The 17,680-nt window shown below is 36.7% G+C and overlaps 1 protein-coding gene across 2 annotated transcripts in view; it reads right to left on the bottom strand.

Annotated features, from left to right (window-relative positions):
- Klhdc1 (kelch domain containing 1) overlaps window positions 1-17,680 on the bottom strand; it is a 92,156-nt gene that overhangs the window by 6,295 nt on the left and 68,181 nt on the right. For both annotated transcript variants that reach the window (XM_010632601.3, XM_033765164.1), the window contains 6 exons: window positions 16,342-16,425; window positions 13,487-13,570; window positions 12,788-12,846; window positions 9,597-9,709; window positions 6,754-6,826; window positions 1,796-1,880 (listed from right to left, as the gene is read on the bottom strand). In XM_010632601.3, the coding sequence (XP_010630903.1) occupies window positions 1,796-1,880; window positions 6,754-6,826; window positions 9,597-9,709; window positions 12,788-12,846; window positions 13,487-13,570; window positions 16,342-16,425 (498 nt within the window). The remainder of the gene's footprint in view (window positions 1-1,795; window positions 1,881-6,753; window positions 6,827-9,596; window positions 9,710-12,787; window positions 12,847-13,486; window positions 13,571-16,341; window positions 16,426-17,680) is intronic.

Raw genomic sequence — 17,680 nt, 5'->3', positions numbered from 1 at the left:
AAAAAAAAAAAAAAAAAAAAAGCTTTCTCCTGAAAGGAGAAGTTATGGGTAAGACTCAGAAGAAATAAAAGGCAGCTTCAACAGTATTTGTTATGGTTTGTCTCTAGATGTTCCCCCAAAGCCTCGAGCAGTCATGGGTGAAGATTTTTCAGAGGTGGCTGGATCTGGAGTGTGTGATGCTGGGGTTAAAGGTGTATGATAACTAAATTAGTCTACTGATTGGTTTGACTTAGTTCTGAGTGTGGACAATGGGAAGGCCCACCCTGGGTGTGACTGCTACCTGTCCTAAGGGTGTACAGCCTCAACAGAATATAAAGGACAGAAAGAGGGCTGCTGCCCTCACTGGCTGATTGCTACTTTGCTGCATTGCTGCATTGCTGCCTTCTGCTCACCATGGATTGTTTTTTCTCTACGATGCCCCTCTGCCATGGAGCCAGCCAATTATGGACTGAAACCTCTACAGACTGAACTGCAATAAACCTTTCCTCCTTTTATAACTTTTGGTATTGGGTCTTTTGTCTCAACAACAAGAAAATTAAGACAGTATTTTGTTGTTGTTTTTGTTTGTTTGTTTTTGGTACTGGGGATTGAACTCAGGTCCTTCAACTTGCAAGGCAGGCCACCGAACTGCTGAGCTAAATCCCTGGCCCAAGACAGTTTTAACAGTATATTATTTTTTACCCCCCAGTACCTGGGATCAAACTCAGGACCTTCCACTTGCCAGGCAACAGCACCACTTAGCTACATCCCAATAGTATGTTAGTTCTTAAATTAGTAAAACAATTTTTAGACTCAGGGTCTTGCTATGTGGCCCACACTGCCTTGAATGCACTGTGTAGTCCTCCAACTCACAGCAATACTACCACCTCAGCTCCTGAGTGTTGGGATTACAAGGGCATGCCACCACACCAGGCTTAAATTAGCAAATTTTATGGGCATTTACTATGATGCTTATATTTTTATGTATCATATATGATACACAAATATTTTAATTCAATAAAATTATAAAAACCCATAGTTTAAGCTCAAAGGAAAGAATCATCCTTTAAAAGCTTATTTTAATAGTCTAGCTAATGAAATCCACTGTTTCATTTTATTTTCTTTTTCCTTCCCTCCCTCCCTCCCTTCCTTTCTTTTCTGTCCTTCTTTCTTTCCTTCACTTGCTTGCTTGCAGTACGAGGGATTGAACCCACGCCCTTTACACTTAAGCTACATCCCCACCACATTTTCTTATTTTGAGACAGGGGGTCAGTAAGTTGCTAAGTTGCCCAAGCTGGTTTCAAATTTGGAATTCTCACAGGGAAGAAAGAGAGAGAAAAGGGACATAAAAAGAAATCAGAGGGCTGGGGATTTAGCTCAGTGGTTCTGCCACCTGCCTTGAAAGCGCAAGGTCTGAGTTTGATCCCTGGTTTAAAAAAAAGAAATCAAGATGTGTTGTGTGTATATATACCAACTCCCCACAATGAATGCACCGTAATCATTATGAATTGCAAAAATGTACTAATAAAGATTAAAAATTGAAAGAAAAAAAAAGGAATTCTGCTTCAAGTGCTGGAATTACAGACATGTGCTACCACACCCAGCTCTATTTTTATTTTTAAATTTTAAATTTTTTATTTTTAAATTTTAAAAAGGTTTCCCAAAAGCCATTATGAAGATTAATCATTTTACAAGGTAACATTTCATGGCCTTCCATATTTTGCAATGTTAGAACAGCAACGTTTTTGTTGGGTAGCTGTTTAGTTTGAATTACATAATTACACAGAGGAAATACTTAGATAAAAGATTTTCTTACTGTGTCAAAGGAAAGTAAGTCATCTTTGCTCCCACCAAATACCATTATTTCATTTTCTTTTCCCAAACAGGCTGTGTGCCATAATCTACAATTGAAAATTAAAACAGTGAAATACTTTCAAGGAAGAAAGTGGTATTGCATATAAATCAGATGTAAATTGTACACCATAAAATTTAATCTATTTCAAAAGAGATATGATTGAACTTCAACTTTTGGCATATTCTCAAAGGGTTATCTATCTATCCATCCATCCATTTATTTGACACAGGGTCTTGCTATGTAGTTCAGGCTGGCCTTGAATTTACTATTGCCTGAAACTCATGGCAATCCTCCTGCCATATCCTGCCAAGTGCTGGGATTACAGACTGTGTCACCATATCTGGCAAAGGGTTATATTTTAAAGATTCCACTAGAGTTCATTAAATCATTTCATTTTAGTCAAGGAGATGATTCCTGACCTTCTTCTAATCCCTTCATCTCATACTTATTATGTGTAAAATATAATAAATTACAAAGGAACTGATCCCTGCCTTGGTACACCGGCTTTTCCCAGTTTTCCCAGGAGGCCCAATCATGCTGCTGTGCTCTCCACCTGGGCCTCTCTCCTGCTCCTGGACGCTCGCCCGGTAGCCACTGCAGCACTCTCTGCATTTCTGCTGTCAGACCACTGGGCACCCTGGGTACACAATACTATAGAATGTTCCTAGAATTGTGTCTCTAATCTTTCCTGCCTACTACAGCTAATAAATAATATTTTCAAATTTTTTGCTTTTAGTCATTTGAAAAATTTAATTGACATACAACGTTTGTACATATTCATGGGGTACTTGTGATAATTTAATACGTGTATATAATGTGTAATGGTCATGTCAGGGTGACAGAATTTCCATCTCCTCAAATATTTGTCATTTCTGTGTTAGGAACCTTTGGATTCCATCTCCTCAAATATTTGTAATTTCTGTGTTAGGAACCTTTGGATTCTGCTAGTTATTTTGAAATATATCATAAATTATAGTCAACTAGTTACCATGGAAATTTCCTGATTAGAACCAGCAGCTGGTTTTGCTAGCCTAATATTTGTGATCAACTGCCATTTCTTTTTCTCGCAAATCTTAATTCTTGTCTCTCCCTGAATGAATCCTCGATTTCAGACAACTCTACTTCCTTGCTTAACTTAAAAGTGGGGGAGGTTATATATACATGTAGGCTTCTATTCACTTTTTCCTTGTGCTTAGAAAAGTCATTTTCTAAGCCTTAAATACAATCTCAGCCCCCAGTAAGTGTTCCAAATAACCCATCCAAACTGGTTCGGTTGCAATCTATGTTCAGCTCATTTTATACTCTCTTGACTTACACTGAAAGACTAACTGCTCTGTCTACTAGCTTAATTATCTAACACGTGACTTCTAGCTCTCTCTAAAAACAAAACAAAACAAAACTTATGAAGTCCATCAGGTCAGAAATTGCCATAATGGTGTGCTGGGACCAATTTGCTGGCTAAGTTAAACTGGCTATGGCTATCTCCACCAGATCAGATTCGGTGACATCCTGCTGATAGTCAGAAGTCAGCCACGGTAGGAGGATTTATACCTCAAAAATTAACAAATGCTAAACACACCCTCTATCACTGCCCCAGGGTGGCTGTAATTATATCCGAGCACATCACTGGAACTTAGGTATTTTAATTTTATTTAAATATGCCCAATATGACATTCTGTACCCAGTGGATGCTCAAAAACTTGATGTGCAAAATTGAACCCAAAATACAAATATAATTTATTCAGTGATAATATACAAATTATATCATAAAGGAATAGAGAGACTAATTTTTCTGGCAATGGTCTGAAAGCTCATATCTATCTCTATTTCACATTTACCAAGAATAATTTTGTAGTTTTATAAAGTTCAATATTTGCAGAGGATCTAACTCTCTGAAAAGGGTATGCATAAATGTCCTAATAGGATAAATTAAGAATTTTTACAAAGTTAGTGATTTTACTTAGTTGATTTTTTTTATTGTGAATAGTTTTCTTCCTTTTTTTCTTTCTGGTACTGGGGATTGAACCCAAGGCCTTTTACTAAGCTACATCCCTAACCCTTATTTTTTTTTTTTTAATTTTGAGACAGGGTTTCACTAGGCTGCTAAATTGCCCAGGTTGGTCTCAAGCTTGCAATCCCCCTGCCTAAGCCTCCCAGATGATGCCTGGCTTGCAATTACTCTTATTTTTCTTTTCTCTTTCTTTTTTCTTTTCCTTTCTTTTCCTTTTTCTCTCCCCCTTTTCCTCCCTCCCCTCCCTCTCCCCCTCCCCCTCCTCTTTCCTTTGGTACTGGGGATTGAACTTGAGACCTTGAACTTGTGTGAGACAGGTAGCAGAACCACTGAGCTAAATCCCCAGGCCCAATTACTTTTCTTACTAGACCAAACTGCTGAAGCAGCAGATAGCCAAAACAATTATTATTACTCATTATATTACTATATAACTGAGTTTTAGTTCATTAATCCCCTTTACTTAAATGCCATAAATGCAAACAGTGGAAGTACACATAATTTGTTGAACTAAATACTTGTGTCAAACAACCATGCATATATTCAGTGACAAAAGGTACTTGTGACCCAGGACAGATCTGAGTCACTAGATATGCTGTTTGGGAAACACTCTGCCCAGTTCTCTAAATCATGTGTTAGGATGTAAAATGGGGCTGTATATCCAATTTCAGCAAGAACCCATGAAGGAGACTGTCTTGAATGAATGTCCTCATATATGGGCAGGGACAGATTCATTTTCCAGAGAAGGCCACGTGTGGCCCTTCAATCCTTGTGGCATCCAGCAAAACTTGCATCTCTCTATACTGACACTTCACCGGACACCTCTCACAGACTCATAGAAAGGGTCCTTTCTTACAACTGCTATGAAGGTGGGGCTCTTATAGGTGGTTTGCAACCATGCAGAGTTTAACTAAGGTGAGGCCTGGAAAAGAGAACTGCAATACAGAACTGTTTCTCAACCAGGAGAGACTAGTCCTCCAAAGGGGCATTTGGCAGTATCAATAAACATTTTCGGTTGTCACATGTGAGAAGAAGGAAAACAGAACTAGTCACATCTAGTGGGTAAAGGTCAAGAGTGCAGCTAGGACACCCCTAACAAGCATTATTTGGTTCAAAATGTCAAGAGTGCCTAAGAGAAATCCTACCTTGGATTTCTAAAAGGAGAATTGGGCAGCTTACACTTCAAATTGTAACTTGGAAATTTTTGCACGAAATGCATCTAAATGTTATGTAAATTGTCACTTTCATTTAAAAAAGAGTATATACACAAACATATACGTTCTCCTTACACTGAACTGTACCCCACCTGTTCTCCTCCTCACCTGATACCAGAAGATAGTTCTGTTTCTGTTTTATCTGCCTTAGGGAAACTGTGGCCTGGATTTCATCATCGAAGAGCACTGGAAAGCCTTTCCTGCCTTGATTTTGGTGACATCTAGCTTGCAACCTGCTGTTTTTTCTACAGGCTGTTTCTGTCCTCTCACAGCTGCTCTAAACTTATCACCTAAACATTCTAATAAAGCACAGTATTTAAATGACACATTAGCTGAATGACAAGGAATCTCTTTACACAACTCTAATTCTTACTAGCGTATCGGTAATAATTGTGTCACTCTAGTTATTCATTAAGAGTTGAAACATAAAAATAGGAGCAATTTAAAATTAAACATTTTTATTACCATTTTGGTCTATAATGCATTTGCAACATCCAAAAACTGGAAGCATAACACAGTCCAGTCCAAATCCCTCGTTTCACAGCCAAAGAAATTGATGCTCAGTTTCTTTCTTTCTTTTTTTTTTGTACCAGGGATTGAACTCAGGTCCTTGCTCTTGCAAGGTAGGCCACCGAATCGCTGAGCTAAATCCCCAGCCCTGATGCTCAGTTTGTTTAAGGGACTTTAAAGTAAAAAAGCTCAGTGGTAGCTAAGCAAGGATGAGAACTCTGGCCTTCCACATCTTAATATTAGACTCTAAAATTAAGCAAATATGTTTCAAAAGTGTCAAAATAATATATGCTGATGAACTTTTATGAAAATATAAAAATCACATATGTAATTATGATAGACTTTAAATCCATAGTGCATATTAACAGATACAGACACGCCAAAGTAAATATAATTTCAGGGCTTTTTTCTAAGTTATTTATCACTTATTAAATAACAAAAATATAGATCATTAAATTGGCTTTGCACTAGTATTTAATCTGTAGTAAAAATATCTAAAATATATGCCATGAAAAAGAATGTTACTATCACAATTATTAGATGCTGAATCTGAATTTCCTATGAAGATATTTTTATTATACTATTTAATCTAACTTGAAAAATTAAGAATAATACTTTTGTGTTATTTTCTTGTCTAATGATAGTATAACTGTTTCTACAATTTTTGCCCTACAATGTACTACAAATAACGAACTTATGTTCTTTTTCAAAAAATTCACATTAATGAATACATCAGTCTATTAACAAATGAAAATAATTTTCCATCTACTAGATCAACATGGAAGCAAATTTTCTCATTAAATTGATTTAAACTTCTAAAAACAACTACTGAAACCAACCCTATTCTTGTCTACTTATTAAAATATTACAATTTTTAAAGCTTAACATTATGAGATGCTTTAAATTATCTTATCCTTTTCATATTTACCAAGTAAGATTATGAATTTATCTAAAATGATATTTTAAAATATGCAAATATGGGTAAAAACTAGATAGATCATTTCTAACAATTACATAAAATTTATTTAACTTTTATGATTACATTATTTAGGTGACATGAAGCTCATGTGAAAGATATCCATCCTGACAGTTTATGATTTCAATAGCAAACACTATAAATTCAGTGCTATATCTTAATACTTCAAAAATTCTTAACTATTTTGTTGTTTGTCAACTTCTAAACTTACCTGGGTCTTGTATTAGGTAAATGTATGAGTTGTCTCCAACAATTTGTTATGACATTATGAATCCAACCATCACCTGCAATATTAAGACAGTTCAGAAATTAAGATTAGGTCTTTGGGATACAATGTTAATTTTCACTTTGGTACCAGGGGTTGAACTTGGGACCTTGTGCTTGCAAGGCAGACGGCGGAACCACTGAGCTAAATCCCCAGCCCCTACAATGTTAATTTTTTCCAAATTTATTATTACATTTATATTATTATCTTTTGTGTGTGTACACAGTTTTTCATAAATGTTTTCACACATACATAGAAAAGTAGAATGGTCCACATAGGCCAGGTTCAATAAATGGCAAGGTTTGGGGCTGGAGTATAGCTCAATGTTAGAGGATATACTTAGCACATGAAAGGCCCTACGTTTGATCCCCAAAATGAAAAAATAAAAATATGTTGTCACATGTGCTCCATTTATCTCTTTATGTTCTATTTTTGAATTATTAAATCAAATCTTAGATTGCCTATCATTTTCCTCAAACATACTTCAGTATGTATCACTTAAAAAAATGGACCCTTTTTAAATAACCACAATGCCATTATCACAGTTAACAAACCAAAAATAAGTTTACAGTATCCATATGACCAAATCTTAAATTGAATCTGTGAAGGAAGAAACTGAGTAGAACACTAAGAATTAGGACATCTAATTTCCCAAAGGTCAATGACCACAAATAGAAAATAGGAATTATGAACAGTAGAATTGTGTTATGTTATTAACCTTTAGTGAAAAAATACAGGTATCGGCCGGGGATTTAGCTCAGTGGTTCTGCCACCTGCCTTGCATGTGTGAAGACCCAAGTTCAATTCCTGGTACCCACTCAAAAAAAGAAAAAATACAGATATCCATTTTAGTGTGATTCTGAATCTCTTTTAATAAAAAAAAATCACAAATTAGAGAAGTATAATAATCTGCAAGAACAACTAGCATCTCTCACTGGGAATTGCTGTTTCTCTGACTACCTTCTGGGGCTCGGTGATTAGCAGCCAGCCAAATGTACCATTGATGCTCAATAAACCTATGTTGCATAGCAAATGGTTGTTTCAGATTCTATATAAAATTATATAGAATGGTTTCAATAGTATGTAAGTGGGCTGGGGATTTGGCTTAGTGGTTCCACCACCTGCCTCACAAGAGCAAGAGCCCAAGTTTGATCTCTAGTACCCCCGCAAAAAAAGTACGTTAGGGTTGTTTTTTGTGTGTGTGCGCCCCCCCCCCCACTGGGATGAAACTCAGGCCCTTGTGCTTGCAAGGCAGGCACAGCACCACTGAGCTAAATCCCTGGCCCGATGTAAGGTTTTTCTTTTTTCTTTCTTTCTTATTTTTTTTTGATAGAGTCTTACTATGTAGTTCAGACTGCCCTGGAACTCACTGTGTAGCCAAGGCTGGTCTCAAAATCATAGCAATCCTGCTTCAGCCTCCTGAGTGCTGGGATTACAGGCATGCGCCACCACGCCTGGCTGAGGTTTTTCAATAAAACATGTCTAGCTGTAGAAAACTTCTGGATTATGGGTGTACATTGAGTCCATACTCTTAAGTGAAATAAATAGGACACACGTGTGTAAATACTGAACAGTTCCTCTGGTGTGAAAGTGTAAAAGAGGATCAAAATGTGCAACTGATAACGTGAAATAGGAAGAAATGATCAAAAGGGGAAGGGGTAGGCGAAGTGGGGGGAATAGGGGAAGGGAAAGAAAAAATATGAGAAAAGAAGGAAAAAACAAAAACAAAGTCTTTGTAAATAGAGAGGGGTAGAGGGATTGAAAGGAGGGCAGGGGAATGGGGAAAAAATAAGAACCAAGATTTATCATATATAGGTACAAATTCCCAATGATGAATGTCATCATATCATATACTTAAAATGTACCAATAAACTGAATTAAAAAATAGAAAGAAAGAAAACTTTTGGGTTAAGATAATAAATTAGGAGTCAAACCAGGAAGTGGATTTTCTTGGTCCTTTGTCTACTGTGATGTCACAATTTTATTACTAAAAAAAATTGCAAGCTGGGCATCGTGGAGCATGCCTATAATCCTAGCACTTAGGAGACTGAGGCAGGAGGATTGCTTTGAGTTCGAGACCAGCACAGACTACATAGTGAGTTCCAGGTCAGCCTCAACTACATAGTGAGACCCTATCTCAACACACACCCCGCGCCCCCCCAAAATAAAACTGCATTACAAAACCCAGATCTCTTGAGACCAGCAGTGACAGGAGTTACCAAATTCTGCTGAATATTTTCCTTTTTTTTGGCACCGGGGATCGAACTCAGGTCCTTATGCTTGCAAGGCAGGCACTGGAACCACTGAGGTAAATCCCCAGCCCCTTTTTTTTTTAAAAAACTTTTCTTTTGCGGGGGGTTTGTAGTTGAGTCTGACCTGGAACTCACTATGTAGCCCAGGCTGATCTCGAACTCACAGCGATCCTCCTGCCTCAGCCTCCCGAGTGCTGGGATTACAGATATGCACCACCACGACAGGCTTGAATATTTTCCTGTATGAGTCTGAATTATAAATCAGGAAGACATAGAATCACAGAATATTATAGTGGAAAAGGGCTTTAATTCAGCTAAGTTCACCATCCTTTCTCTTCTCTGTACCTAGGACACTGGAGGACATAGACAGCCAAGGGTAGCAGAGTAAAGAGGTTTCCCTAATTCTTAATGTAAGCACATAGCTGAGGATGAAGGGAAAAGCAGAAAGAAAAATGGTAAGACTTCATTGTAAGTATGAAATACAATTAAGAAAAAAGAATGAGATAATAATTGTATGCTAAATTTTAATCAACTTACTTAATGGAATATTATCTGAACTTAGTCCACCAAATAGGAAAAGTTTGTCATCAGCTATCGGTGTTAAAGTGTGCCACGACCGATGCTTTGGGCTTTCTCCATTAACAGGAATCCTGCAACAAAGGAAAAAAAGTTAAATAAAAGGATTTTCAGTATCTGAGATCTTAAAAAAAAACTTCTTTTACTATGCAAAGGAGTTGATTTTACTAGTCCTATTACATGGAAGTTTAAAAAACATTAAGTTCTTACATGAATTTAAATAATTTCTTTTATTATAATATCAATTCAACCTGCCCACAGAACACAGGGTAAAAATAAAAGTCAGTTCCTTAAAAAAAAAAAGTCAGTTCCTTGCTAATTCACAATGCATGTTTTCTTGTTGGTTAATTAACATCTTTCCCTAGTTTTTCAATATTTTCCTGTCTATAACTTTTTATTTCATGTTTAATTTTTTGTTTTTAACCAATTTCTCCAAGGATATTATAAGTTTTGTAGTTATGGTTTCTACTTTGGTCTACTTACAGAAGTTCCCAAAATATTATCTTACTCTGAAAACGCTAGCTACTCTAATTCAAAATAAAAATACATACGCCATTCCAGATCCAGGATAAACCTTTAAAGTTTTCACTCAAATATCTTCTTAAAAATAGAAATAAAAAACATAAATATAAGTTACAAACAAAAAGTTTAATTCAGGAGGTGAGGAGATAGCATTCTTCAACATTCTGGCATGCTTCATAATAAGCCATCTTTCAAAGATGTAATTTTTCCAACATGGAAATAAGTCTCATTGTTTTTGTCAATTATAAGAAACACTTCAGTTTAAGCATTAAGCCATCACAAAAAAAAAATTGAATAGGATAATCCTCTAATGATCTTGTCTCTTGGCAATAAGGAGATACACTAATTTGGTGTATATCTTTTAAGAATGTTTATCGCTTCTTGGCCTTTTGGCTAAGATCAAGTGAAGAATTTTATTTTCTTTTTGCAGTGCTGGAGATTGAACCCAGGGCCTTCAAACTGAGTTATATCCCCAGCACCTTTTATTTTTGAGACAAGGTCTCACCAAGTCTCCAAGTTGCCTAGGATGGGCTTGAACTTGCTATCCTCCTGCCTCAGCCCTTAAGTGCTGCAATTACAAGGGTGAGTTACCGTGCTCAACATTTTTAAGACATTAATGCATATATTAACATATTTATTAAAATATAAGATCATATGTTCTATTCTGAAATATCTTGTAACCTTTTTAACTGAAATGAAATCTTCTAAATCACACATTCTCACACACATACATACACTTGCCATGTCTTTGAAGAAATTATGAACCAAAGTGAAAGTTTTGCTCTATATTTTAAATATATTGCTAAACTACTTTCCAGGAATATAGTTCCAATTTGCACTCCTACCAATTGTGTTGTTACAGCTTAGCACACACTGGTAATTATAATTATTTTTATCTGATAAATAACTGAAAACTTACTTTTTTCCATTTCTTTGATAATCCATGAAGTTGAACATCATTTTAAAATAATTTTTTCCTATTAGTAATTCTTTTGTGTGTGTGCATGTATGTGGTAAGGGGTTCAGCCATGACTCTGCACATGCTAGGCAAGTGCTCTATCACTGAGATAACCTGTTGGTGCTTCTTTATGCTGCTACTCATGTCTGTTGCCCACTTTTCTACTGAATTCTTTGTCTCTTTCTTAGAGATTTTCTGAGTGTGTGTAAATCTTTGTCCTCACTTTCCTGTTAAAGATATTACAGTCAGGTGTATTGGCAAATGCCTGTAATCACAGTGCTCTGGAAAGCTGAGGCAGACGATGGCAAGTTCGAGACCAGCCTGGGAAACTTAGCAGACACTATCTCAAAAGAAAAAATAAAAAGAGTTGGGGCCATAACTCAGTTGTACGGCTCTGGGAAGTGCCCCTGCATGCCAAAATTATAAATGTTACCTTTTCAATGTGCATTTTCCAATTTGCCATTAAACTCTTTTTGGTACATTTTTCTATAGAGAAATATTATTTATCTTAATTTTTGTGGTACTGGATGTCAAAACCAAGTGCTCTCTACCATGAAGCTATATCCCCAGACATTTAAAAAATTTTTATTTGAGACAAAGTCTCATTAAGCTGCCCAGATGCCCTCAAATTTGCAACCCTCCTGCTTTTCTCCTAAGGAGCTAGGATCACAGGCTGCCCACTGTGCCTTGCAAGAAATATTTAATTTTTAAGTGGTCTTACCAGTCAGTCTTTTTGTTTATAAAATTTGGGTTTATATAATCTTTATAAAAACTTTCTCAATGCCTGTACTGTGTTGTATTATATTGCATACATATATGTATTATTCTGGGGATTGAATCCAGATGCATTGTATCACTAAGCTACATCCTCAGCCCTTTATTTTATATTTTCTTTTCTTTCTTTTTTTTTTTTGCAGTACCTGGGATCAAACTCATGACCTTGTGCTTGTGAGGCAGGCGCTGTACCACTGAGCTAAATTCCTGGCCCTTTTTTAATATTTTCGAGACAGGGTCTCACTAGGCATTCTATCACTGAGCTACATTCCCAGCCCTTTATTTTATTTTATGTTTTAGAGACAGGGTCTCACTAAGCTGCCCAGACAGAGCCCAAACATGTGATCCTTTTGCCACAGCCTCCAAATTAGACAAGATTACAGGCTTTTGTCACCAAGCCTGGCTCAATGCCATGATTTTAAATATAATGAGCTATGTTTTTTGATACTTTTATAGTTTTGTTTTAATGGCATTTATACTCTAGAATAATGCATAGCTGTGGCTCCATTTCATTGCACGAATGGCCAAATTGATAGCTAATTCTATTTATTCTGTTGTTGAGTTTATAATGTGAACCATAAATAAAATCTGACTTTTACTCACTTCATTCTCTACTCATGTGAGGTAACCCCATTCAATCACTCCTTCATTTCTTCTGATCCATCCTCAAAGGTTGCTTACTATAAAAGTGGGACTTGCATATAATCAGATTCCACTGTTAGGAGCTTCATGTTTTATATAGAGTTCAAAGAACAAACTATTTAAATTCACATATTCTTTGCTTAGACATATAATATGAAGAATGAAAAATCTCAGTTCAATATTTTTAGGAATCCCAATTTGGATCACAACCACACACAAACCTCTAGATTTAAACAAACTTACATTTCAAACTTACCTTCCAGACCAGGCCCAGGTGTCTAAGTTTAGATAGTGCAAGTCACTCATCCGAGTTTGCTAAAATAAAAGTGTGTCACATTAGACCATTGTTAACACCTTTTCCAGCCTTAAAATAAGTTAAGAATAAATAAAGACAGACTATCTCAGGGCTGAGGATGTAGCTCAGTGGCGCCGAGCCTGCCTCACAAGTGCAAGGTCCTGAATACAATCCCCAGCACCTGCCCCGCCAAAAAAGATTATCCCTATTTTCCTTCACATTGTTGCTGAAATACTGGGAAATAGTTCTAAGCATTAATAAAATAAACATAGAGCTCCCAAATTAATGTGTCAAAGGAAAAAAGAACAAATGGGTTTAAACTAAAAAAAGGTTCAGATGATATGAAATTAAGCTTTTCTGACACTGCATGAAAGTAAAGGATTTTCCCATTAAAATATGATATATAATCATCTGTGAATGCTTGTATATGACCCTTCTTTTGTTGTTGTTTTTGAGACAGGGTCTTGCTATGTACTTCAGGCAGGCCATAAACTCATTGGGAAGCTCACGCTGTCCTCAAACTTGCAGCCATTCTTCTGCCTCAGCCTCACAAGTGCTACATCTAGAGTTTCTGAGCATTCAGTTGTTCCACAAAATCAGAGGATACATTTTGTAACAAGCATCAAACATAACAATGCCATTTCCATTAAGAGTACTAACCAGAACACGGCCACCGAAGACATAACCCTTATTTCCAAGAACTGCACATGAATGCGCAGCACGTGGCTGTGGTGGGGTTCCACCCTACAAACAGAGATCAGAATACAGTGAGAGACCTGTACATCACTGAGACGTCATAACCCTACTCGTGGGATAGGAAACACCTCACCATTAAGTTGCTGTTGTAACTCAAAGCACCTAATGTGAAAGTTCATTCTAAAAAATATAATTATAGAAAAATATCACTCTTTAAAAACGAAATTTATTCTTTCTTTACTTTTTAAAGAATTTCTCTCTTTGGTGCTGGGGAGTGAACTCAGGGAATTGTGCATGCTTGGCAATTACTGCACCACTAAGCTACCATCTCTTTTTAAATTTCTTACACCTAAATCGTCCAGGCTGGCCTCAAACCTACGATCCTCCTGCCTCAATCTCCTGAGGATCTGGGATTATAAGTGTGCTGTGACACCACACTGTCTTCTAATGTGCTTTTCTTAATATATTCCACAAATTGATATATTCAACAAAATAAAATTTCATAGAAATTTTAGCTTAGCATATAAGTGATTTAAAAATCAAATTTAAAAGTACTCCACCACCACACACACACAGAGTTAATACTGGGAATGTGCAGTGTAAAATGAGATGTTCTCAGAATCTTTAAAAAATTAAATATGTCCTCAAAACTCCTCAAATTCAGAGGAAAAACAGCATGGCTGGCTTAAGCCAAACTGTGTGTGTTGTTGCTTCCTAAATGTTTTAACGCTAAGTGATGCTTCTCTATACTTTGAATAAATAAAGTAAATCTTTTCTTTAGAGGAGTTTTTAGTTGGTGCAAGAAAGAGAATATAATAAGTAGGTGAATGATTATGATTTGAAGAAAAAGTGGTTGGGGAAGCTCAGTGCAAGAGCAGGTGGAAGAATGTGCTTAGCAATTGAGAGAGCGGCCTGGGCTCAACAGGGAGGGAGAGCGAATCATCTCCATGATTTCCATTGTGCTCATGATGGATGCCTCTGGGTATGTATTTCATCTGAGTTCTGAAAGAACCCAACAGATTCACCTCATTGGCTACGAATATGGGCATAGGAAACTTGTGTTCTATATCCAATATTGTAACTTCCTAAACTTTCAGGGCTTACTAAAAATCAACTTGGTGAGAAATAATTCAGATTTTTACCTATTATATTTAAATAAGTGAGACAGAATCATGTAAGAGCTTTGTTTCCCAGTCTTCCTGGCAAGCCAAAAGTTTTATTATTGCCCCCTCCCAGAAGTTCCAGAACCTTGTTCATGCTCTAAGGAAGTAAAGGGTTAAGAGAATTGAAAGAGATCCAAGATTAGTTTCAGGAGAGTGAGCCTCAGTAATATTTCTCTCCCCCGACCTGCTAACATGAAATTATCTTTACTGAGGTAACAACCTTTGATTCCATTAATAAAAGACATCAACTCTTAAATTCAAATGCTGATCGAAGTAAAATTCAATTGACAAATATAACTAACTGACAATTGATCAGTACTAAGTTAGAAATGGTGTAAAGAGAACAGAAGAGCACTGGAAATCTGAAATTCACTGCCTGGAAAAAGAGGATGCAGAGAGGGTCAAACTTGTAACAGAACTTGCCAACATTTCCATCAGCAAATGTTGGACTATAAGGAGTCATGCATTCATATTAATAGACAAAGTTTGTTTTGCCTGCTTGGCTTCCCCTCTGTTCAGTTCTGGTGAGCTTTATCAATCACAATATCCCACACACGTACATGCCAGGTTGGGCATGTGACTCGACTGGCCAGGCCTCCCCTTAGCAACAGGGGTGCTGTGAGAGGGGGAATATGCCCAAGGAAAGTCAGAGTCCTCTTCCAGGACTATATGAATACCAGAGAGTACAATACAAAGAACTACTTGTATAGTTAGGGCTCTATTCCTTCCTAAATGGCCCAGGTGGTTTGCAATAGATAAAATGAAGCAGGCACAAACGAGAAGCAGGGACAAACAGATGGAGCAAGACAGAAAGCATTGTGATGGTGCTGAGAAAAGGGCTCCAGTTCCTGAGGTACTTGTTTATATAGCTCTTCTGCCCTGCGAACCATACCCAATTGTTTAAACTAATCTGAATTTGTTTGGTCACTAGCAAATGAATAAATATTGACAATGTATTTTTGTCACACTTTAAGACATATAGCTCTGATTTCAAGGGTTTATTAAAATACAAATAGCCAGGTATAAAGGCAGATGTCTATAATCCCAGCACTGTGGGAGACCAAGGCAGGAAGACTTGAGCCCAGCCTGGGCAAGTGTCTCAAAATAAAATATAAAAATGAGCCAGGGGTGTAACTCAATGTGAAGGCTCTGGATTCAATCCCCAGTGACACACACACACACACACACACACACACACACACACACACAGAGAAAACCCCATAGGTATTTAAAATTACCAACTTTGTTTAAAAAAAGGACTTATGGGGCAGTGAGAGAGACTCACTAGTGTCCAGGCTGGCTTGAACTGACTAGGAGGCCTTGAATTGTAATCTTTCTGCCTCAGCTTGCTGCGATAACAGGCCTGAGCAGGTTGCCTGTGTTTACAGAACTTTTGAAAATCCCTCATATTATAGTAAGGCATGACATTTGAGAGTAAAGAATGATGATGATACCTCTTTAAAAGATTGTTTTTAGAGAATCCTATCTGATATGGAGAAAAACATATTTTTAATGGTATTGATAACAGTACTCAAGAGAAATGTTTTGCACATGATTATAAAACCATATATTAAAATATAAATAACAGTAATAAACTAGATTTTTTAAAAGTATCAGGGAATATATGAATATAAAGGCAAATTTTACAACACTTACTTTAATTTCTGGTTGAAACCAAGTCTGTGTCTTTGTGTCAAATACATGGATGTCATTATGCCATCCCCAGAATATCTGCTCTTCCTAAAACAGAAATTTTTAAAATATCTCAAAGCTTTACTTTTCACAATTGTTACAGTTTTGTCACTTTTTTTTTTTTGGTACCAGGGATTGAACACGGGTCCTTGCATTTGCAAAGCAGGTGCCAGAACCACTGCGCTAAATCCCTGGCCCTTGTCACATTTTTACTAGTAAATAATAGACATCTTTAAAAAACCAAGCTCAGTGTCACCACAGCCACAGAGCTGAGGCCCATGCCACCTGGAAGAGAGCCGTCCCCAAGGCAGTGGGTGCTCCGCCTAGCAACCCTTCTTCCTGCAGTGCTGCTTCAGTGAATCACAGTTTTACTTGAGAATCTTTCAATTCTTTCAAACAATTGTCTCTTAAAATTGAACAGGATGGGGCTGGGGAATTTAGCTCAGTGGCATCTTGTCTGGCTTGCAAGGTCCTGAGATTGATCCCTGGTATAAAAAAAATAAATAAATTGCACAGGAAGAATGATTTCCCCCCCTGCGCTTGCAAAGCAGGCGCTGGAACCACTGAGTTAAATCCCCAGCTCCAGGAAGAATGATTATTTACATTCAACAATCTGCTTCCTTAAAGCACATGCTCAGAACCTAATGCTTGCTATAATAAATATAACAAGGCATGGTTCCATTTCTAACAAGTTCCCATCACTTCTATTCCACCATGCAATTTGCTCTGTTCTTTATCTTCTAAGAGATAAAAGTCTTTATTGGCAAGGGAAAGATTTAGCAGTTACACTGCATTTAGCATCTTCTAGATTGTTGAAGTCCTTAGTTTTCCTCTATGCCATCTTTACATTCTACATCAGAAATACATCATTTGTTTTTGATAGGGCTCACCACGCAAATCAAATAAATTAAGCAATTTAGATGGTTTGGAATCTAAATGAAAGTTTATTTGTTCTCCTGGAACTTTAGGACATGTTTGTTAGCTTAACTGTACTACGGAAGAACAACAATGGGTGATTTCACTGTAACAATAATTAGACAGAAATAGTGGTAAGTTATATTCCTGAAAATTATTAGTAAAACTTTAAGTAGCAAAATTTTAAAGATTTTTTTTTTTTTAACTTCAAAAATGGAGGGCTGGGATGTAGCTCAGTGGCACAGTATCTGTTTTGCAAGGACAAGGTCCTGAGTTTGATCCCTAATACCGAGCAAAGAATAAAATAAAATAAATGACTGCAAGGAGTCTTAAAAAATATGCAGAAACATGGAGAATTTTCTTTTTTTTCTTTTTTTTTTTTTTTTTT

Source organism: Fukomys damarensis, unplaced genomic scaffold (genome assembly GCF_012274545.1).
Source record: "Fukomys damarensis isolate Sample0158 unplaced genomic scaffold, DMR_v1.0_HiC HiC_scaffold_17, whole genome shotgun sequence".
Lineage (NCBI taxonomy): Eukaryota > Metazoa > Chordata > Mammalia > Rodentia > Bathyergidae > Fukomys > Fukomys damarensis.
Note: the sequence above shows the minus strand (reverse complement) of the source record. Positions and strands in the feature narration are given on the sequence as shown.